Source organism: Stigmatopora nigra, chromosome 6, assembly GCF_051989575.1.
Source record: "Stigmatopora nigra isolate UIUO_SnigA chromosome 6, RoL_Snig_1.1, whole genome shotgun sequence".
NCBI classification, from domain to species: domain Eukaryota; kingdom Metazoa; phylum Chordata; class Actinopteri; order Syngnathiformes; family Syngnathidae; genus Stigmatopora; species Stigmatopora nigra.
Genome location: NC_135513.1, coordinates 1475369 through 1500000, shown reverse-complemented (window position 1 = coordinate 1500000; position 24632 = coordinate 1475369). Strand labels below are relative to the sequence as shown.

General features: G+C 42.9%; 1 protein-coding gene and 1 pseudogene across 7 annotated transcripts in view; both read right to left on the bottom strand.

Annotated features, from left to right (window-relative positions):
- The window catches only part of vps37a (VPS37A subunit of ESCRT-I), a 48574-nt gene extending 26532 nt beyond the window's left edge, over positions 1-22042 (bottom strand). For 6 of the 7 annotated variants that reach the window (XR_013326769.1, XM_077719829.1, XM_077719831.1 and 3 more), the window contains exons 1-3: positions 21761-22042; positions 21544-21626; positions 10380-10454 (exon numbers count right to left, since the gene is read on the bottom strand). Coding sequence is in view for 6 of the 7 variants with exons in the window: in XM_077719829.1 (XP_077575955.1) it covers positions 10380-10454; positions 21544-21626; positions 21761-21820 (218 nt within the window). In the remaining variant the exon portion in view is untranslated. The remainder of the gene's footprint in view (positions 1-10379; positions 10455-21543; positions 21627-21760) is intronic. The other variant, XM_077719833.1, reaches the window with a different exon arrangement.
- Positions 10462-14205, bottom strand: LOC144197718 (uncharacterized; annotated as a pseudogene).
- Positions 22043-24632: the final 2590 nt, after the last annotated feature.

The window sequence follows — 24632 nt, the reverse complement described above, 5'->3', positions numbered from 1 at the left end:
AATAAAATTGATAATTAAATCTAATAATTATAATATAATATAATAAATAAATATAATCAATATTTAATACATGTGTAAATGCTTGTAAGTACTTGTACTTGTAATGGAATTAGATCCTCTCCAATCCCCCCAAAAATGCACAGATTATTGGGAGCTTTAGCCCAAGTCAGGTGATGCTTCTTATTAGATTTGTGGTCAATTAATTTTTCAGGTGACATAGGGGCAGCAGGAGGATCTTCTGCGAGAGGTTTTCTGCGCACAAAGTGTTGATGGGGAGTCGTGACCAATGTTTCTTTTTTGTACAAATATGCTTTTGTACAAAGAAATGACACTGTCTAGACGATTGTGAAATGTGATGGCTCTGACAGTGATGTCATCAAGCTCCTGGCCCTTTTGTTGCAAAGTATGAGCCATATTCAAGATCTGCATATTTCTTAAAGTAAGACCACATTATTCATCCTCATCGTTGTCTCACTACGCAATTGCATAATTTCAATGAGGGCCTTATCAGTGGGGGAGGTTGACGTTCTCTGCTGTCATGTCAGAGAAGTCTTCATTGGCTACCAACCGAGCAAGCTTCACGGCGTAATCTATAGGTGAGTGATGATTCTCCTCAGGCCTAAATCCCTCAAACTCCCTGTTGATTGTTGTGGGCCACAAATTTTTCCAGCTCAATATAATTGTCCTTTCCTTCATATCTCTAAATGCAGTCTGGATGTTCGTCAGGAATGTGGCACTATAGTATAGATTGGATTTGATTGAGTGAGGATTTAGGGGGCTACTGCAACTAGCAGCCGCTTTGAACGGTGCCTATGATGTCAGAACCCCCAATGCTCTTGACGCTGTTGTTCTGGTTGGACTCATCAATTGATGAGATGTGGCCCTGAATGGTGTATCTTGTTTAGGGGGCCAAGGACACACTAATAACACCTTCATAATGGAGACCGGGTGCATGTCTCCCTCACAGCCAATTAGGAGGAGGACCTTGAGGGGCAGCCAAATGCAGCGAAGTGAAACTTTGTGTTTGGAATGAAACATATTAAGAACCAGTCGTTTGTGAGGGCTTTCGTGAACCAGGATTTCCTGTTGCTCATCCCTGGCCATTTTGGTTCATCTTTGATCAGGAATGTCCGGAAAGGTATCCTCTTCCCAAAAAGGCCGGTAACATCCATGTTAAACACTTGCCCTGGAAGATAACCATGCTCCTTCAATTATTTTAGGAAACTTATCATCGACGTACCGTTTCGCTGGCTCGTTTTCATTAGAACACAATAGTCATTACTCATGAATTGCATGCATTGTTTAATGTTTTCTATGTATATCCAGCACATTGTTCCCATAAAGCGGGGAATTTTCCAAATCTTAACCTAACACTCTAAGATTCTGACCTAAGATTCTTCTTCACCACATTGAGCATTCTGGACGGTGTTCTCACAGAAATCTTTACAAGACCATTCCTTGGAAGAGCAGAAAAAGTGCTAAATGTTCTTAATTTGTCGACAGTCTATCTTACTGTTGTCAAATGGACATCAATTTGCTTAGGCTACACAAACCAATTTCAATTTCTTTGCCCATATCGCTATCGCTAGCTAGCCGAACGCTTTTTTGGAACGATAGTTCCAAAGAACTAATAGGAAAAAGCAAAGGCGGTGGACTATGCATGTACATACACAACGAATGGTGCTGTGACAGCAAGATCATTGACACTCACTGTTCTCCGGATTTGGAGCTATTGGCAATACAATGCAGACCATACTATCTACCGAGGGAGCTAACGGTCGTCATAGTAACGGCTATCTACATACCTCCAAATGCTAACGTCAACACGGCTCTCGACCTACTGCTAACGGCTGTAAATAAACAACAGCTCGACCACCCTGATGGAGTCTTTATTGTCGCTGGTGACTCCAACAAAGCATGTTTAAAGTCTGTTATACCCAAGTTTATCCAATATGTCAAATGCAATACATGACAAGACAAAATTCTCGACCAGGTCTACTCGAACATCAAACATGCCTATAAAGCTGATCCTCTCCCACATCTAGCTGGATCAGATCATCTCTGTATATCTCTACCCCTGCGTACACCACACTTCGAACGCAGACAAGGCCAGAAATAAAGACAATAAAAACTTGGCCCGAGAACGCTCTTTCTAAGCTGCAGGACTGCTTTTCCCGCACCAACTGGGAACTTTTCGAACAAAACGACCTCCTGGACTATACAGAAACTGTACTCTCCTACATCAGAAACTGCATTGACAACGTTACTACAGACAAACGGATACGAGTTTTTCCTAATCAAAAACCCTGGATGACCAAAGAGACAAGCACTTATCAAATGCCGTAACACCGCCTACAGATCGGGAGACAAGAGAAAGTACAGAACTGCCAGAGCAGAGCTGAAAAGTGGCATAAAGAAGGCCAAGGCAGCATATACTAAAAAAATCAAAGAGCACTTCAAAGAAAATAACCCAAAGAAGATGTGGCAGGGAATACGACATATCACTAACTACAACAGGGGTGGCCAACCAGTCAGAGACCAAGAGCCACATTTTTTACTGTGTTACCGCAAAGAGCTACATTTTTTTACTGTGTTACCGCAAAGAGCCACATCACACACATACCTTTGCTCAGCCAGATTTATTGTAAATGTCACACACTAGCATAGTAATGACATAAATTGACTCCTACAGTACTAACAGCACAGGCCAGTCATTATCAACAATGAACATTGTGTGCACTGTTTCACACAGACAAACTCTCAGTTCAACCAAGTCCACAAACAAAAATATAATAATTTACAATAGCGTTTTTCTTTTACTATGCATGTTACTTAGTGGGACTTCTGTCATAAAATCAGAGCCTATTTTTGCGCAACATTCTCTCCTTGTGAGTTGTCATTTATTATGCATGGCTTTTAACTAGCGCGCCCACCACGTGAGGTGTACACCTCGCTCTCCTATTGGCTGCTCCCGGCTGAGCACTCTCGCCATTGGTCTGCCTCGCAGGAGGTGTGGCTTTTTCAGCCGACGCTCGATCTTTGGGATACTTTTTGTGTGCGCGACGCCGTTCATTGTCGCTTCTGGTTCACGGGAGCTCTCCCACTCGGTTAAAAACGTTTACTCAAATGGCCTTGCTCCTACTGGAAAACTTTGAGGTATTTTCATCCCAAGCACATCCGCATTGGACGAAAATACCGTATTGAACTCAAGCGAAGCGCACACGCAAATAAAAATAAAACACAAATACAAACTTTGATATGGACGTAAGAGCCGCATGAAACCGGGCAAAGAGCTGCATGCGGCTCGGGAGCCGTGGGTTGGCCACCCCTGAACTACAAGAACACTTCTATGTCTGTAAACGCGAATGCCTCACTAGCGGAGGAACTGAACCATTTCTTTGCCCGCTTTGAAACTGACAAATCAGACCCAGTGTCAACACTCCCACCACCACCCTGCGACAATACACTGGAGTTTCGGGAACAGGAAGTGAGACTGGAAATGCAGTCTGTGAACACCAGGAAGGCTGCTGGTCCAGACGGAATACCTGGCAAGGTGCTCAAATCCTGTGCTGAACAGCTGGCAGGAGTCTTCACGGACTTTTTCAATCGGTCTTGCAACAATCCATCGTTCCTGCCTGCCTGAAATCTGCCACCATCATTCCTGTCCCCAAAAAGCCAACCATCGACAGCTTGAACGATTACAGGCCTGTTGCTCTCACGCCTGTGATCATGAAGTGCTTTGAAAAGTTGGTAGTCCGACACATCAGAAATACAATCCCCCCCTCAGTTGACCCTCACCAGTTTGCTTATAGAGAAAACAGGTCCAATGGGGATGCTATCGCCGTGGCTCTACACACAGCACTGAGCCACCTGGAGCACCAGGGGAACTATGTGAGGATGCTTTTCATTGACTACAGCTCAGCCTTTAACACCATTAAGCCGGACAATCTGAAGGACAAACTGTACCACCTTGGACTATCCTCTTCAATCTGCTGCTGGATAAAGAACTTCTTGACTGGCCGACCACAAACTGTAAGAATGGGTCCACACCTCTCTTCCTCCATTACACTGAACACTGGCTCACCACAAGGCTGTGGACTGAGTCCCCTCCTGTACTCCCTGTACACATACGCCTGCACACCAGCCCACCAGTCAAACTCCATTATCAAATTCGCCGATGACACCACTGTGATCAGACTCATCTCAGGCGGGGATGAGTCGGCTTACAGAGACGAGGTCGACAAACTGTCTTTTTGGTGCTCGGCAAACAATCTTACACTAAATACCACAAAGACTAAAGAAATTATCCTGGACTTTCGCAAGCGCAGCACAGACCTGGCCCCACTCCTCATTAATGCAAGTGTAGACAGGGTCCGATCCTTCAAATTTATGGGAGTCCATGTCACGGATAGGCTCTCCTGGTCTACAAACACCACAGTGGTAGTGAAGAAGGCCCAGAAACGACTCCACTTTCTCAGGGTATTGAGAAGGGACAAATTGGACAACAAGCTTCTGGCAACCTTCTACAGAGCCACTATGGAAAGCATCCTGACTTACGGCATTACAGTGTGGTATGCCGGATGCACGGCAGCAGACAAAAAAGCCATGCAGAGGGTGATAAACACTGCCCAGAAGATCGTCGGCTGCTCTCTGCCATCGCTAGAAGACATTGCCAACCCCGGTACTTCAGAAGAGCCGGGTCCATTGTTGGGGACCCATACCATCCTGGACACGGCCTGTTCCAGTTGCTTCCATCTGGCAGATGCTACAGGTCCTACAAAGCACGGACAAACAGGCTCAAGGACAGCTTTTTCCCAACAGCCATCAGGACTCTGAACCTGCAGCAACACGTGACGTGACGACAACACAAATCCCTTCTATGAAATTAAGTCGCAATGAAGTAAGAGGAAGTTCGTTTGGCGTGGATCTGCCTTCCACAGGCTGACTGAGGGAGGGTGAGGCAACTTACAGTCGCCGGATTGATGGTGCTCAAGGCGGAGAGCTAACAAGTATGAATATGTCATAAATAAATGTCATAAATGTGTCTTGCCTGGGAAGACGAACTTGTGGAGAAGCACTAAACAATTTCGTCATACGCTGCTGAGGGTATGATGACTTCTAGGCTTTTTGTCAAGTCAATGATGGCGACAATGCCTATGTCTGATTTTCATTTTTTCATTTTTTTCATATGTGACTTTTATTTAAAAAGGCAAATTTATATATACACACCTATACACACACCTATACACACATACACACACATACACACACACACACACACGGACGGACGGACGGACGGACGGACGGACGGACGGACGGACGGACGGACAGACAGACAGACAGTTTGCGGTTCCACTTTCGCAGGTTTAGAGCTTCGTTGGTCTAAAAATATTCAAAAATTAAAAATATCAAAATTTAATTTATTATTTATTTAAAAAATAATAATGATGAAAAATATTAAATTAAAATTAGAAATGACATTATTTTACAAAATTTGAAAACAAATATTCAATTAGAATTAGTACATCATTCTACAAAATTTTAAAACAAAGAATGCACGTTTACGCTAAGCATCACGGGCATAAACGCAAGCTGATTGGCCAGCACTCACTGAATACTCCACTACCCATTGGCCCATTCACTATAATAGCCCAAGCTTCTCTCAATGCCCATCAGTCCACGCTTATCTCGTATACAGTAGGCTTCTCGCCATAGATTGCGGTTAGTTCGTCTTTGTCTCGCAGTGATTTTTTAAAATTAAAAGTTTTGTGAGGCCCTTCGTGATGCCTCCCAAACTCGCTTTATTCCTTGGTGCATCTGGTGAACCGAAGAAATAGCAAAAGATGTTAACAACAGACACTCATCTCCAGCTGGAAAAAAATGTGGTCAAACAAAATCGCTCATGACAAAGAGGGTTTCACGCCAAACGAAATCCATCACTCTGCCGTTGATAAGGCTGTCAGTCAGGTTTGCTCGGTTGGTGCAGACTGATGGCTTCTCGGATTTGACGGCTGATGAAATTACAAATCTCATCGACTGCCACTCAAACCCACTGACAGAAGAGGACCTACAGGAAATGACCAAATCGGTGAATGAGGAGGAAGAGTCTGCGACTGACGAAGGTGACGAAGGTGACGAAGCTGACGAAGGTGGCCTTATAGGGTTAGGGTTAACATGGTAAGACCCGTCAAATTCAGCAATCGTATTGATGACGTCATGGCTGTTATAGGCTCATCTTCATCGACCAAAGAAAACAACGTTCACAACTCCCAATAACGATATTTCTTACGCGCAAAAAAACAGCAGAAGATCCCCCTGCATCCCTTACGCCACCTCCTATAGCCACTATGCCGTCTCCTGCATCCATTACGACACCTCCTGCGGCCTCTACGCCGCCTCCTGCATCTTCTCCCGCATCGTCTGCGGCGTCATCCGAGGAGCAGTAAAGCTCTTCATGCCCCTGTGCAGTCATTCATCGTTATTACCTCATCGTACTGCACAGGTCTTTTCATCAACTACGCTTAGAAGAACTTATTGTAAGAGGTAAGTTAAATGTTGCTTGATTGTTTACACACAAATCTCTCTACACCCATTTTCTATATGGTATGGGACAATTTTATTCATGTGCAGGTACTACTGTAATCTTAAACCCACAGTAATAGAAATTATAAATGTTAATTTGTTGCGCAAAACGACGGACTAATTCTTAGCTAATTGTAGTGTTTGCTTGTTTTTGAAAGCTAAATAACGATAATTGGTTGTTCGTACGTGTGAAATATATTTGTATTCTTATATTTAGTCTTGCACCCTTTTCACTATGATGTATTAAAAGTTACTAGAATAGAATTTAACTTACACCTATTGGTTAAAATGTGCACTACACCTTTTGCACTTCACCTCCTTCATTTGTATTAACGCCTCCCATTTTTATGACTTGTCTTATCTCTAATAAAACCACCGTTGAAGCAGCTTTTCGGCTGGAGATAGCTTAGAGGAGCTTGGAGAGTAGTCACACTCTCGGGCCTCAGGATGGTCCACTCCCCCGCCTCTGCAGGTGACGCTTGCATCGTATCAACTGGCTTGGAACATTGCACGGGCCAAAAAGCCATACAATGAAGGGGAGTTCATTAAAAAATGTCTCGGTGACGTTGTTGAAATCTTGTCTCCTGAAAACGACAAACTAAAATGAATGATATCAGACGTCCAACTGTCCCGCCACACTGTTGAACACAGAATATCAGACATTAACACGTCTATTGAATCACAGTTGCACTCTGACCTACAAGCATGTGAGTATTTTAGTGTCGCATTGGATGAGAGTTGTGACATACAAGACAAGCCTCAGTTAGCAATATTTGCACGGTCTGTGTCAAACGATTGTTTGATCAAAGAAGAACTCCTTGATATTGTGCCATTAAAAGAAAGAACACGTGGCATAGACGTGAAAGAAACAATGATGGCTGCATTTGCGAAAGCAAATCTGCCAATAGCAAAACTAACTGCAATAGCCACGGATGGAGCTCCAGCCATGATCGGATCTGTTAACGGGCTGGTGGGGCTGTGCCAAGCTGACCAAAAATTTCCCGGGTTTTGGAATTTCCACTGCATCATCCACAGGGAGCAACTCGTGTCTAAATAATTGAATTTAGACAATGTCATGAAGCCTGTGATGTAAATTGTCAACTACATCCGCACACATGCGCTTAACCACCGGCAATTCAAGAATCTCATCGCTGCACTGGACCAAGGGCTTCCAAGTGACTTGCCGCTGCACTGCACTGTGAGGTGGCTATCAAAAGGCCAGGTACTCTCTCGCTTCTTTGAGCTTTTGGATGCCGTGAAACTGTTCATGGAAGAGAAGGACTATCCCGAGCTCTCGGACCTCGAGTGGATTATGGATCTGGCCTTTTTGGTCGACATGCTGTGTCACTTGGACAGACTGAACCTGAGGGTAAGTTAAAAATGCTGCCTGACCTGGTTCAAAGTGTGTTTGCGTTTGTAAACAAACTGAAGCTGTTCACGGCGCATATTCAAAAGGGAGATTCAACGCATTTCCCCACTCTGCTAAAAGCCACTAGCGCCGCCTTGAATAAGCAAAGAGCCAGATATGCAACACTGGTTGAAAACATGCACGAAAGCTTTGTGGCCCGGTTCCGTGATCTACAACTGAAAAGGCCACAGATTACGTTTCTCGTCGACCCATTTAATGCTGAGACGGACTGTCTGAAAGCCCCGCTAGTCACAGATGAGGCTGCGGCTGAGTTGGAGATGATCGATCTTTGTGAGGAGGATCAACTGAAACCTGCCTTAAGAGAAGGGACCATTGAGTTCTGGAAAAGTGTGCCAATGGAAAAATACCCCAATGTTAAACGGGCTGCGCTTAAGATACTGTCAATGTTTGGGTCAACATACGTCTGCGAGTCTGTATTTTCTACCCTGAAACACGTGAAATCAAAGCATTGATCTGTTCTGACTGACACCCATGTGAAAGAATTGCTTCGAGTGGCAACAACGGAATACAAGCCAGATTTGAAGAGGATTGTTCAAGGCAATGAATGCCAGAAGTCCCACTAAGTAACATGCACAGTAAAAGAAAAACGCTATTGTAAATTATCATATTTTTGTTTGTGGACTTGGTTGAACTGAGAGTTTGTCTGTGTGAGACAGTGCACACAATGTTCATTGTTGATAATGACTGGCCTGTGCTGTTAGTACTGTAGGAGTCAATTTATGTCATTACTATGCTGGTGTGTGACATTTACAATAAATCTGGCTGAGCAAAGGTATGTGTGTGATGTGGCTCTTTGCAGTAACACAGTAAAAAATGTGGCTCTTGGTCTCTGACTGGTTGGCCACCCCTGAACTACTACAAGTTCAAATATGGTGCTGCAGCTTAATAAAAATATTCATGAATACCCTTCCCATGACAAGAGTATTCAGGAATATTTTGTATATTTATAATTTTTATAATGTGAAATCACACGGAAAACGGCATTTAATGATCAAATACAGATATTGGAGCTCACCTCCATATCCATGGTTTTATCTGGAGTACAAATGTGTTACTTTGAACGGAGAATCTTAGGAAAAATGATCACAAGTGGTATTTCTGAGATACTGAATGAATCAAAGTTATCAGGGACAATATCATAAGTTAATATACCTGTCTTTGTAAATGTAAATTATCAAATTATTCAATTTGATAAAAGAAATAAGTCTATCTTAATGAGAACATAATGCTTTCTAATTACATAAATTACAATTTCTTTACCATAAGTTTAAGATGTTGTGGCAGGCATACTGCTTATAATGTCAAAATATCTAAAAAAATTTGATGGTTCATATTACTCCAATAGTTGTCACTTTCGAACGAGAAAATAAAACGAAAATAAAATCAAAGAATTTTGTTTTATTTCAAAATCAAGGCTACTCACGTCTGGCCCGTCAGAGCATGTTTAACTAGGTAAGACGGCAGCGCCCTAGTGAGATGGCCACGCCCCGAGCAAGTGTTTTTTTTTTCATTCATAGATGTCAAAATTAATTTTGTTTAGCCTTTTGTATGTTAATGTTTTCTCTATTTTGAAATGTAAATATCATGTCCATCATGGCGCCAGGTTGTCATGACGTTAAGGTGTTTTGGCGTTGTCAACTAGCAGGTTCATACATGTCGACTTCTTATGCGCATGAAAGCCGATTCAGTCATCATTTTTGGTCCGACAAAAGTGGCTTAAGTGCATGTAAATAAGGCAGTTGGAGATCATAGCATATTTAGACTAGTTAAAGCAGAAACCCAAATAATCCCTAAGTGTTCACATACATATTGATACTGCATAGATAGATACAATTCTGCACAGTAATATCCACTTACCTGCCCGTCAGAGCATGTTTAACTAGGTAAGACGGCAGCGCCCTGGTAAGATGGCCACCCCCCGAGCAAGTGTTTTTTTTATCATTCATTGACGTCAAAATTAATTTTGTATAGCCTTTTGTCTGTTCATCCTTTCTCTATTTTGAAATGTAATGACCATATCCATCATGGCGCCAAGGCGTCATGACGTTAAGGTGTTGTGGCGTTGTCAACTTGCAGTTTCATACATGTCAACTTTTTATGCGCATGTAAGCTGATTCAGTCATCATTTTTTGGTCCGACAAAAGCGTCTTAAGTGCAAGCAAATATGGGAGTTGAAGATCATAGCATATTTAGAGACTAATTAAAGCAGAAACCCAAATAATCCCTAAGTGTTCACATACGTATTGAAACCGCATAGATAGATACAATTCTGCACAGTAATATCCAATTATGGAGCTTTAATAATTCTTAGACTGTAACAAGTGTTAAAGTAACATCTCAACCATATGAGACTAAAAAGCTAACTCACATGTTAAAAGTGATAATGGACTTGTTGACTGTAAAAGGGATCCTGTATTCCACATCTTTCTGGATTTCTGATATGCTGCATTTGGAGACAGAAATCAAAACAAGTTGTAAACAATCAATGCTGCGATGCCTATCAAATCACTTCATGTTCCACTTATCTAAGGATTGTTGTTCCCATATAATTGGAACCACTGGTTCAACTTTTTTAAAAGGGTAAGCACCACCCTAGTCTGCCAATTCAGACACACTGTCATCAATGTCAGAGCTGCCAACTTCCGTCGAACCCATTTTAGGAGTTCACGGAATTTTCTGGAGTGAATCCGATTCACGCAAAATCAAGATAAAATGTAATTGTTTTTACATTATCGTATTTTTCACGACTATAAGGCGCACTTAACATAACTATAAGTCTTACATTTTTTTCCAAAATAGACAGGGCGGCTTGGGATCCGGAGGACTTTCAACAATTGTTTTGAGTAACATTGACTTCTGAAAGTGGTTCACATCAAACTCCCTCGGGAAGGTACAGAGGACATACAAGTGTTTTGAAAAACATGGACTTCTTCAGGACTGGCTCACAAGAGCTCTCACGGGAAGATCCGACAGGACGTTTTAATTGTTTTGAGAACGGAGATGCATGTTGTAAAATTTTATGTAAATAAAATGCGAGAGAGAGGCGGTGGAAGGCAGAATGATCTTGTCCGAAAGCGCGTGAGGATCAATTCTCAAGACACCGGATATGAGTCAGATGTCTGTCTTATTCGTGCGTGTTTTTGGGAATACCTATTGGTGAACCTCAGACCATTTGCCGAAAGACGTTTCGGCGACGAACAGTTCGCCCAATGGACGTTTCGCCAAATGGACGTTTCACCACATGGACGTTTCACCGCATGGACGTTTCGCCGAAGGCCAGTTCGGCGAATGGACGTTTCACCGAATGGATTTTTCGCCAAACGGACATTTCGCCGAACGGACACTTCACCGAAACAGGATTTTTGCGTTCGCTCTGCTTCCGTGTGTGTATGTTTTTCAACCTCAACACAAAGAAAAACAACACAAAGAGAAACATCCCCACTTTTATTTAATAAAATAAATGAAACACTTGAGGCTTGAGGATCAATTCTAAAACACCGGATATGAGTCAGATGTCTGTCTTATTTGTGCGTGTTTTTGGGAATACCTATTGGTGAACCTCAGACGATTCGCCGAAAAACGTTTCGCCGACGGACGTTTCGTCGACGGATGTTTCGCCAACGGCTGTTTCGGCGACGAACAGTTCGTCCAATGGACATTTCACCAAATGGACGTTTCGCCGAATGGCCGTTTCACCACATGGACGTTTCACCGCATGGAGGTTTCGCCGCCGGCCTGTTCGCCGAATGGACGTTTCACCGAATGGATGTTTCGCCATACGGACGTTCCGCCGAACGGACGCTGCGCCGAAACAGGATTTTTGCGTTTTCCCTGCTCCCGTGTGTGTATGTTTTTCAACCTCAACACAAAAAAAGACAAAGAGAAACATCCCCACTTTTATTTAATAAAATAAATGAAACACTTGAGGATCAATTCTCAAGACACCGGATATGAGTCAGATGTCTGTCTTTTTCATGCGTGTTTTTGGGAATACCTATTGGTGAACCTCAGACGATTTGCCGAAAGACGTTTCGCCGACGGATGTTACGGCGACGAACAGTTCGCCCGATGGACATTTCACCGCATGGCCGTTTCACCGCATGGCCGTTTCACCGCATGAACATTTCACCGCATGGACGTTTCACCGCTTTTTTTTTTGCGTTTGCCCTGCTCCCGTGTGTATGTTTTTCAACCTCACCACAAAAAAACAACACAAAGAAACATCCCCACTTTTATTTAATAAAATAAATGAAACACTAATTTTTTCAGCGCAACGACCGTTCGGCCGAACGGTCCATTCGGCGAAATGTCTTTGGGCGAATCGTCCGAGTGCCGAACCTATCAATAGCAATTAAGTTTATCTTTGTATATGGATGCGTTTTAGTCAGTAATTCCACCATGTGTGACGCTGAAGTTGTACGTGCATGTGGTGAAATGTCCAAATGTCGGTACTTTTGGAGATGGCTTCAACTTGTGATATTTCGTCAAATAAGAATCAATAAACTTCTGCGAGTGTCTGTGTTACTTATTAGAAGTTTCATCCAGATTACCATCCATTCTGCACTTATCCCAACAGGCATATAATATAACTTACCAGTGCTGTGTAGTACACCTAGTTGCTTTAGAAAACCCCTGGAAATGATAAAATGTTTCAAAACAAAAAAATTGGTCGTTTCGTCGGCCTTAATAATTACTTCTTTTATGAAAAAGACAAAATCAAAAATGATAAACCGATAGAGGCTACCTATGCAATCAATTCAAAATCGATTGCCACGCTGAAATCGCACAGGACGAGTCATTTGTCAGAACTTGTAACTCAGATGATTTACAATTGACTCAAATTCATCCGGTTTACAGTGGAGTTGAATCAAATGCGGAAGCCATTATTTAGTTGGAACTTTGGTACTTTTCCAAAATGGTTGCTTCAAAAAAGATTTAAGTGAGTTTTTTTGGATTCCATAGTGTAGGGAAGTTATCAGGGGTCCAGAGTTTGCATTACTTGTCCGGGTAAATTCCGGAGAAGTTGGCAACTCTGCAAGGTCCATGCGATGTTGCATTGGGGTGTCTACCATGGCAACTTGACACTATCCTTCCTCAACGGAAGAGGTGGGGTGTTGGTGGAATTGAGTATCTGGCCCACCAATTCACAACATCCCGAGTCGAGGTCAGTAACGCCCCATCCCCGCTGTACAATGTGTCAATCGTGCACTGCTTTTCCCTCCTGAGAGGTTGGCTGGTCGACTAAAATATCCTTGCAGCCGTCTGGAAGTCATTCTACATGGGCTGCATGGCCAAAACCGTATCAAAACCTGCGTCTGGGGTTCGACAAGTTGAAAAGGCCCGATAGGACTTCTTATCCTAACTGACCGCTCCCTTACCGTCGGTGTCTACCAGTAGGTTCTGCGATTCTTGCCAGGATAGGCATCAGGCTGCAGCTCAGGTTTGCCCTCAAAATCTCTCGATGCATGGCCCCAGTCATTCTTTCCTTTACACAGATCAGTTGTCCTGGTCTCTTTGCACCCCCAAATTATGTTTCTGCCCCCATGCTTCACAGTGGGTATGGTGTTATTCGGATGCAATTCAGTATTCTTTCCCCTCCAAACACGAAAACCTGTGTTTCTACCAAAAAGTTGTGTTTTGGTTTCATCTGACCATAACACATTCTCCTAGTCCTCTTCTGAATCATCCAAATGCTCTCTAGCGAACCGCAGATGGACCTGGATGTGTACTGGCATCAGCAGGGGAACATGTCTGGCAGTGCAGGATTTGAGTCCCTGGCAACGCATTGTGTTACTGACATTAGCCTTTGTTACCGTGGTCCCAGCTCCATATAGGTCATTCACTAGGTACCCCCGTGTGGCTCTGGGATTTTTGCTCACTGTTCTTGTTATCATTTTGTGGCCACAGGGTGAGATCTTGCATGGAGCCCCAGATCAAGGGAGATTATCAGTGGTCTTGTATGTCTTTCAGTTTCTAATATCACAGTTGATTTCTTTCGTTTTACCTATTGCAAATTCAGTCTTTCCGGCCTGGTGAAGGTCGACAATGTTGTCTCTAGTGTTGTTTGACAGCTCTTTGGTCTTGGCCTTAGTGGAGTTTGGAGTGTGAGAGACTAAGGTTGTGGACAGGTTTATTTTATACTGATAATGAGTTAAAACAGATGCTATCAATACAGGGAACAAGTGGAGACTTTGTTAGAAGGTAGACCTCTTTGACATGCAGAAATCTTGCTTGTTTGTAGGTGACTAAATACTTATTTTTCACTCTAATTTGGAATTAAATTCTTTAAAAATGAGTCATAAACATTTGAATTTGAACTAGGCCTTTTGAGCCCCAATGATACATACTAGACCATTACCTTAACCCAAGGCTTTAAACTAGGATTTAATGACCTTGTACCATATCATTTTATTCCATCGCTATACACTATTTGCAAAAAAGGCAGAAAAACTAGTTACTGTGAAAGACCAAAGACAAGCGTTCACATGCTGAGACATTGCAGGTGAGTTCCACACGCATTCCTTCTCTTCTGAAAAATAAAGAAAAACTTTGCCAATGGGTGATAAGGCACACGTTGTACCAGTCAGACAATGTTTCACAATCGAAGCTTGGTAGCTTATTCTCCTGCGGTGTTGGTGTAGAGCAGGAGTAGGGAACCTATGGCTTGGGAGCCACATATGGCTCTTTTGATGGGTGCATGTCTCTCCACTAACCTGTGAGGTAAACTGCTGGTGAGAAAGCGCAGGAATAGAAGAATTACATTGGTATTATGGCCTTGACACTGCCTCCAGTGCCTTATAATCTTTTTTTCCATTACACTCTTCTGTAAGGATAGTCTGTTGACATTGATTAGCAACAACAACAATGCAGTCAAAAGAATTCTAACTTTTTGTAGTTTAAAACTGGTGAAGTGACTAAAAACCCTGATAGACAACGGGAAGGTCGCTCCTCTCTCATACTGGACTTCTCAAAATTGTTTTGAGAAATATCGAGAAACATCGACTTCTGAAAGTGTGGTTCACAACGTCCCTTGGGAAGATCCAGAGGACTTTCAATTGTTTTGACTTCTGAAAGTGTTGTCCACACCGCTCCCTTGGGAAGATCCGTCAGATGCATGTTGTATATCTTATGTGATAAATAAGCAAGAGGCGTCTATTCGGCAGAATGATCTCGGACGGTGACGAGTCAGGATCAATTCTCTCTTGCAAGACACCGGACCAGGTATGAGTCAGATATCTGTTTTATTTGTGTGTGCATTTGGGAGTACCTATTGGTGAAATTATCAGTCTTTCCATCAAAAAGGTTCCTGATCCCTGGTGTAGAGCATCACTTGTTGGGTGTATGGAAATTACTGGCAAGGCTAACAAAGCCATGCAGAAAGATTTGTATCATCCACCATTCACAATTTGGAAGATGAGTGGCTATACAGGTGGCATACATATTGACAGTGTGTCACGATTTTATTCCATTATACATATTTGCCTGCAACATAGTATAGATTTGGCCTTACCATTAAAGAATAATTCGCTCACCTATAGTAAAGTGCACCTTATTCTTATCATACTTGCTTGCAATGAAATCTAAGCTTTGTTTGTGAAGGCTTTGTTTGGTATTGAAGACTGACATATTTTAACCATACCTTACTCATTCGTTTTATTATAGCTGCTTCATTTTTATATATTACTATTGTATGATTAAAAACTTGTTTTTAAACTCGATAACCACGCAAACGAAGGTTCCCCTTTAATGATGCCAATACAATGAACAAGCCCCTTGTAAGGTTGAATTACAGGCAGCTCCAGTGCAGTGCAGGCTGATAATGAGGCAAGCAGTGCAGATCTCCAAGGCCAGCCAAGATAAAGAGACGAGTGGTGCGGATCTCCAAGGCCAAGAGAGTTGCGGGGACAATGGAAATTTCCAAACAAGACAACCTTTGAGACAGTCGTGGATCAATCCACATCGTGTTGATAATCAGCTAATGAATATTCATTTTTGTATTACTATAACTGGGCAAACTCGTGTTCGGACGTTGTCTTTCACATCCTCCGCTGGTGGCAGAGACGCTCAGCGGGCTTATTACTTGGGAGGGAGACCCGGAGCTCTGTATAGATCAATTTGTCAGGAATAAATCATCTGTGGATTAACTCGCTCTACCCTGGTCTGTCTCCTCTGATGCTGAACACGCTCCATTGTTATACGGGATAAGACAGGGTTAAGGAATTGGAGTCTTGTGCTTTACGTCTAACAATTTTGGTGACCCTGTCCGTGAGTCGAGGGGAAAGAGGCTGCGCGGACATATAAGGGCCCGGTTAATGGTTAATGCCGGAGTCGCGGACTTCGAAGCACGTCGGAGACGTGATATGTATTAGGAAAACGTTTGAGACGTGACACATCGGGGACGTGGGATTAAGGAAAGGGGTAGCCCGGGACACCCCGCCGGAGTCGCGGACTTCGAAGCACGTCAGGGACATGATATTTATAAGGGTGGTCTGAGACACCCGGCATCTTTCTCTGGACAGTTATCTGACAGGCGCCTGAAATCAACTAAAAGGAAAGCAAAATACCAGTTACTTAACCGTCAAAAAGATTTTGAAATTTCAAATCAATATCTGAAATCGCTAATAAACCCTTTTTCAGGGATGGCGGCGACAAATTGTGGTAAAAATATTTTGTCCAATATTATTTTTTAATGAAAAAAGCAGCAAATGTGAAACTTGAAGTGGAGGAACAAATCTGCTATGTGAAATTTGAGAGCACTGAGAAAAACAAAAAAAGAGACAGTTCATGATATGAAATTCCAAAGTACCATTGATTTATAGTGATAATGGCATCCAAATAAGTTCCATACATCGTTATGAAATCATTGTGCCTACATAACGCAGTCAACCAACAACAAAATGTGGAAATCCTATTTGGTGGACTATACCAAACGCCATTATTCACTACACGATTGGAACTGGACAATAAGGCTAATCTAGCTATCTGCATAAAAGAAAAGAAAAAACTTCAAAGAAACACATTGAATTTGGGTTAGCAGAAGGACACTGCTTCTCAACAGGAAACAGACTGGATTGCTGAGAACGGGAAAAATGTTTTCCGGAGGAGAAAGCTGCCTGGTTTGCTTTTTGTGTTTCGCCTTTTTTAGGGTGATTAGTTAATTTGTGTAATTACAGGAAAGAGAAATTGGCAAAAATAATGTACAGCACCAAAATATCTTGGCTTCAAGCCCTCTCATAGGCTTTACTCTCTATTCGTCGAACCATCAACAAAACCACAAATTTTGCCCCATTTGAATTACTTGCGGGCCAGCTGATAACCGGTCCCAGTTCTTCATATGAAGAAGTTCTGTTACCCGATCTCTCACATGCATTATATTGGGCTCAACTGCATTCTCTTGTATCTAGTATATCTTCACAGTTACAGGAGGCTGCTGCAGCTGCACGTGATCACCTACAAGATCCTCTAAAGGCGCCTTTGATTCTCCCGGGGACGGGTCACATACATCTAAACATGACACAGTTCTTGGACATAGTTCTCAGTCTGGACTGGTCCTCTCCCAGTCCAAGAGAGGGAAGTGAGGTACCGGATGTTTTGGCTTATTAATTATCTTATCCAACGAATGAGACAACACTGGCTTCCTGACCCTGTGTGCGTGGTCCTCTGACACCGATCCATGCTGGCTGGTGGCCAGTGGGGGTGTAAAAAAACAGTCCTACTCAGTTGAAAACTGGCAAGGTGCCTCCATCAATTGTATCCCCTAAATCGAGTAAAGACGATTGGTTTAGAACGACTACAGGCATTACAGCAGTATCTAACAATTGGCTATTTATGGCAGAACAAGCTGCCAGGAAAACCCAAGATGATTGTCTCGTGTGTATGGGTGCTCGACCCGTCCTCCATAAGGAAAATTAATGAGGTCATTGATTTCTAAATTAAAAATCCTAATGGGCCGTGTATGGCCCGCGGGCCTAGGTTGACAAACTTGTACACACACGATCCAGGGGGCGGGGCGGGCGCACGAATCCCACAGCAGCGAAATGTCCGTCGCCCAAACATCCGTTCGGCGAACTGTCCGGCGCCCAAACGTCCGTTGCCCAAACGTCTTTCGGAAAATCGTCCTGTCACGCAATTAGCTTAAATTTCAAAGAGAAAATGAAAGTAGCATCTAGGTGACTGCCGCTAGTAGCTCTCACACCAATCATCCTAAGTGCTTCAAAAAATTGGTACTTGAAGACACCAAAGCCTGTCTTCCCGTCATCCATGACCTGTATCAGTTTGCATATTGGCTGGATAGATCCACTGAATATGCAATACCTACCGCCCTCCACGCTACACTGAGCAACTTTGAGAAAAGAGGGAGCTATGTCAGAATGCTTTTCATCGACTGCAGCTCAGCCTTTAACACCATGAGCCCGGAATTTCTAAACCGCAAGTTGGCCAACCAGGAGTTCCCATCTTCCACATGTTCCTGGATTCAGGACTTTCTGGTCAGCCGACCCCAACACATGTAGCTGGGTTGCCAGCACTCATCTGCCAGAATGCTCAGCACCGGCTGGCCCCATGGCTATGTGCGGAGTCCACTTCTCTACTCGCTCCAATCCCACGACTGCAGACCCACGCACCCTGAGAACATCATTGTGAAATTTGCAGACAATACAACTGTGCTGGGGATGATCAAAGGGGAGAATGTGACAGCCTACAGAGAGGATGTCCTTAGAATCAGAGTGGTGCGCTCTCAACAACTTGGCGCTGAACGTCTGCAAAACCATGGAACTCATCCTGGACTTGAGAAGGAAGAAGACCGCTCCGCTCAGCTGATCTCACCATGGAACTCATCCTGGACTTGAGAAGGAAGAAGACCGCTCCGCTCAGCTGATCTCACTTGGACTACTTATTTAGTTGTTTCTTAATTACTGATTATTTATTTGTCTGTTTGTTGGTTGTTGTTTTTTTGCACTACGTGGTGAAAGCTTTAAATCATTTAATTCAATAAATGTCTAATGTTTTGACCAGACTTTTTAAAATAACTTCTATAAAAGTTAGACATTCTTTGAGAATTATTTGTTTTCATATTTAGAATCCTGCATTTAACCAGATTTGGCCTAAAGCAGGTCTGCACTAAAAACTGAGAACATGGCATATGTTAAAGTCTCAAACAAAAACATGGCAGCTGACGGGTACCGGGAGGCCAAGCGGCAGAAAGCTGTGGTTGAGACTCAGATGCAAAAACCCGGGCATGGGAGGAGTTCCGTGAGGCCATGGAAAATAACTTCCGGGTGGCTTCAAGGAAATTTTGGTTTATTAACCGACATATAAGGGGGGGGGGAGCAGTGCACCATCAAAACAGTGTATTGTGGGGATAGGGCGCTGCTGACCTCGACTCGGGTGTTTTAAATCGGTGGGCCGAATACTTTGAAGTCAACTCCACCGACACCCCTTCCCATGAGGAAGGAGAGCCGGGGGGACTCGGGCGGATTGTTTGATCACTGGGGTTGAAGCCACTGAGGTAGTTAAAAAGCTCCTGGGTGGCAAGGATGGATTTAAGTGTCCCTGTCGGAACTTTGGAGGGGTGCGCCGGGAGGATGGGGTTCTGAAACCCCTGATGTCCGGGTTCCGGTACCTCTATGACCAGTGCAAGAGTCTGGCACGCGTAGCCAGAAGTACTATGTTCCCAACCTCATCTAAGGTCATGAGCTGTTGGTCGTGACCAAAAAAACAAGATCCAGGATGCAAGCGGCTGAAATGAGTTTCATCCGCAGGGTGTCCAGACTCTCCCTTAGAGATAAGGTGAGAAGCTCGGTCATTCGGGTGAGGCTTAGAGAGCAGCTGCTGTTCCTCCGAATTGAGAGGAGCCAGATGAGTTGGCTGGGTATTTTATCAGGATGCCCAGTGCACGCCTCCCTTTGGAAGTGTTCTGGGCACATCCCACCGGGAGGAGGCCACGGGGCCGACCAAGGACACGCTGGGGAGACTGCGTCTCTCGGCTGGCCCGTGAACGCCTTGGGATCCTTCCGGAAGACCTGGATGAAATGGCTGGGGAGAGGGAAGTCTGGGCTTCCCTGTTGAAGCTGCTGCCTCTGCAACCTGACTTCCTGACTTCAGGTAAAGCGGAAGATGAGATAAGGGAGGGACAAAAACATGTTTACTTTTGTGCTGTCACTTAATTTTTTTTGAGCAACCATTTTGGAAAACAAAGTTAAAATCGAAATGCTTAAAATTGAAGACCATCGCTACGGCTTCCAAATCTTAGTTCTGCATTTGATTCAACAACTTTAAACCGGATGAATTCGGTAACACGAGTGCATTGTGAATCCCCCAGGTTACAAGTTCTGATAAATGATTTATCTTGTGCAACTTCAATCGATTCGGAATTGATTGCAAAGGAAGCCTCTATCGCATAAACATTTTCATTTTAGTTTTTTCATAAGGCAATCAATTATTATTAAGGCTGACTAAACCATCAGTCTTTTGTTTTGAAACAAATGGTAAATCTTAGCAATATGCCTGCTCAAAATGGATGGCAATTTGCATGAAACTTCTAATAAGAAACCCAGACCGTCGCAGATGTTTATTGGTTCCTATTCGATTAAATATTCCATGTTTACGGACCGAAATTGCACAACATGCAAAGTGCGACTTAAGCGTGACGCATGGTGGAGTTACTGACTGTAAAATGCAAGTAGCAGGACCCAAACACAAAGATAAACTTACTTTCATTTTGTACTTTCTCAATACTTTCCAAAAACGCAATATTTTAAATAATGTAAGTACACGATAATAACAGTTGAATTTAAATGGTTGTTTTTTACATATACATATTGATTTTCGCATTCACTTCGGACAAACTACGGAAATGGGACAAGGGTAATCCTGAAATGGGGTTGACAGAGGTTGGAAGCTCTGCAAGTGTAATCAGTTGGTTGCATTCACGTCTTGCTTGTTTCAGCAGAATCATCGGAGCTATATTGTCTATGCTTGATCTATCCAAACAAAAAGTCGCACCCACAGTGGCCTCTGAGAACTAGTTTGGACACACTGAATCAGTATTTCCTAAAAGTGACACACAGAATGAAAATGAAACATTTTACATTAAATGTGACTATTAATAAAAATGTGGCACTTAATTAAAAAATCCACCCTCGCATGAAACGTTTGCCATGCAATGATCACAAGATGTGGAAGGTCAGCTACAATACATTATTTGAAATAGAACGTGTTAGTGTCTAAAAAACAGTTCCCAACCGCATAATCAAACAAAAGGTCCTACCAGAATGTGTTTATAAAGAAGAAATGGCCACCTGGTCATCAAGGAAACCAAATATGGTTGATGGAGTGACTTTGACTTGACACATTTCTAATTGAGCAGCATTGTTGCTCTTCAGTGAACGTTGGCCCGTTTTCTACTCAGGCGTACTGTGCAAAGCTACAATTTTAGCATACCATTGTGCTCTAGAGTAAATGTCACATAGCTTTCGGGGTGTTGTGAAGGTAGACGTTTACACCAATATCCAAAACCTTAAGTATGATTTTACCTAGGATGAGCAGCTTGAAGGGTTTCAATCTGCCGCTGTCTTTGTTGTTGCAGATTGTTGAGTGGAGCTTGAGGTCCCGAACCCTTTGAGGAGGGGAAAAGCCAGTTCATTCTTTTGATACAAATAATAAAACAGAATTAAAAAAATCTAAAAGAGTGACGCAAACTAAGCAAAAGGATCGAACACCATAGGCGAAATGGAGTTTCGCGTTGCTAACCCCATTAGCTAGGAATGACGTTGTCGACTCTCTTTGGTCCGCGTGTACGCGTTTGTACATAAATTAGAACCGGACAGCAGTGTGGTGTGTCTGATTGAATGTATCCCGTTGGGATTTCCGTGTAATGCGTGTTCTTTTGGTCAGTAATGAAATATAAGCGAGACCAGTCTGGCAACAGAAAAACAACATTTGATGCTAAGTCACTTTTCCTATGCAGCCAGTGGAACTGAGCAAGTCTGGTGTGGGTACACTGTCTCCTCAGGGACTTGCGCTTTCTGATGACGTCACAGCAACGGGCGATCTTTGTTGTTTGTTTTTATGTTTAGTAATCCCTCGAATTTCGCTGATAATGTAGACTCGACATGACCTCGATATCGCGACGTCGAAAGACCCCGATCATAGCTACTATACCATATGTTATCGCACCTATACAAAAACACAAATATCAAGAAGTTTATTTTTTAAATTTCTTGTCCTTACTTTCTTCCACTTTGTCCAAAGTCAGGGACTAGGGCCAGCAGCTTCAGCAGAGTATGTATACGAGTTAGCTTTGGCTGGGTTTACACAATCATGGTAGTTCGACTATGGCATTAATGGTACGTTTGTTCAAAGCTAAGAAGCAGGGTAAACAACAGGTTAGGATAACAAGGACGAGATCAATAACAGTAACAAATGGTATTAGGTCTTTCAAAAGTGGCTGTGTCCATGAGCCTGGGATGAACAAATCAATGAAAACAGTTTCCAATGGTTTTATGGCATTGCTTGCTGAGCAATAATCTTTCCAATCTATACTGGAGTATACAGGTAAAACCTCCGAAGGGGAGAGTTTCAGCAAGTTCCTCTTACAACTTCCGAACGTCTCCCCGAATAGACGTTCTCGTACGACTCTTATTGCCATGAATCAAAACAATTTACAGAGTTGTTGATCATTCCATCACGTATGAGTAAAAACAAAATCTACAATAACAATCAAAGTATTTTACCAATAACAAAAACAGGAGACTAGATCTAAACAACATTTAGATTAGAACAATTATGCCTTCCTTGACCTAAGAATCATATAATAATTACATAAAGAAAAACCCGAAGTGCGTCACGAGTGTTATGGACGTGGCAGAAACAATATCTTTGTTATGGGCTCCGTTGTTGGAAATGGCAGATATCCAGTCCTTGCCCGATCAACAACCCTCTCAGCCCGATACTGGGTATGTGGATGTAGCAACAATCCTTGGAGAAGTCCATGTGAGAGTGGACTAGGCGGCAGTTCATGACCTTGCAACACTTTGAGAATAATAAGAGAATGATTTAACAAATAAATGACTTAATACAACTATATTTATAATAGTAATACAGAATAAACCCAACATTCCCCCGTTTTTATATGTATGTTATTAATCATTTCTTAGTAATCACGAATGGAAATGTTGGTGACTGCGATTTTATCCGCCTACTCCTTACTCCCATGGCTGGTCTGAAAGAGAAAAAACATAATCATATTCGTCCAATTGGTCCTCGGATTTACCGTACTCCTGGACCTCACTGCTTTCCCCAAACCGTCCCATAAGATACAACTCATGTACTTTAGAATTTGTAGGGGCAATTGCAGTAGTTATAAGTCGGCTTAGCAAGTAGCGCAAACAGGGGATACTACATCACCCACACAATGTTAGGATAGCGGTAATTGTGCCTATAGTCACCACGAAGGATGTAGCCAAATCTTTAGATTTTCCAAAGGTCTTATCCCACCAATCTGACAATGCGGACGTATCTACTCCAGAAGGCTCTTGCATATTGCAGTTCAGTGTTTGCAGGCCAGTAATGGCCCTGGTGAGAGATCCACTGGGTGACGTGTTGTTCGGTATGAAGGTGCAACATTGTTTTCCAAACATTGCACACACGCCCCCTGTTTCAGGGATCATATCCACCGCTATGCGATCCTGGAACGCCATCAGACTGGTAGCTGCCAGTTGCTCCTTTATGGCCACAAATCCCTGTTCAGTATAATTTCCAAGTTTTGGACGTTGTATTGTAAGTAATTTATTCTATCCACATTTTTGTTTGGGGTGATTAGAAAGAAGATAGACTCCCAACCTGCTGCGATCTGATTAGCCAGCTTATACTCATCTGGTACGCCCCGGGGGATGCCAATCGCATCAATGTATGTTGGATCTCCTTCCCTCCATGCCTCTCGACGATGTCGGGAGGGACGACCCTTCACCTCCTCCGAATTCTGAGCCGCCAATTGTATCTCCTCCACTGTGGATGGAAAAACAGACACCGGTAAGAGCAGTGAGACCAAAGTACCTAGTCCTGCTGCGTTTCGGCAGGAGTCGTATAATTTATCTACCACCCCGCCACCATAGGCCAGAACGTGGTATCAGGGGTGTAGTTTGTTTTAGAACGCCGGTACACCCCATCTCATTTATCGCCCCCAGCTTCAGACCATGCCCTGTAAGGTTTAAGCAGGTAACATGATTAAACAGTGGAAAAATTGACTTCCTATTTACTGCGTAACAGGATAAACACAGTTTCAATATTTTTTCTTGCCAAGTAGGACACATTTTTTCATTTGTAAACACACTTTTCCCCAAAAGAATGGTGATTGAGGGAGTTGTTAGATCCCATTGTATTTTCCCTTGTCTGGTAGTTTATTCTAATCCTTTGTAAGATGGTTTAGTCTCAATTGAAACCATATGGAGACGTCAAACACAATATAAAAGAGTTCCCTATAGTTTTATGGTATTGCTTGCTGAGCAATAATCTTTTCAATTAATATTGGTGTTTCCCGTATTTTATTAAGTCAGAAAGTTTATCTTACCCGTCCCCTCAATGTTTCAATTGAGACCACCCTTTTACCAAAGTAGCTCCACCA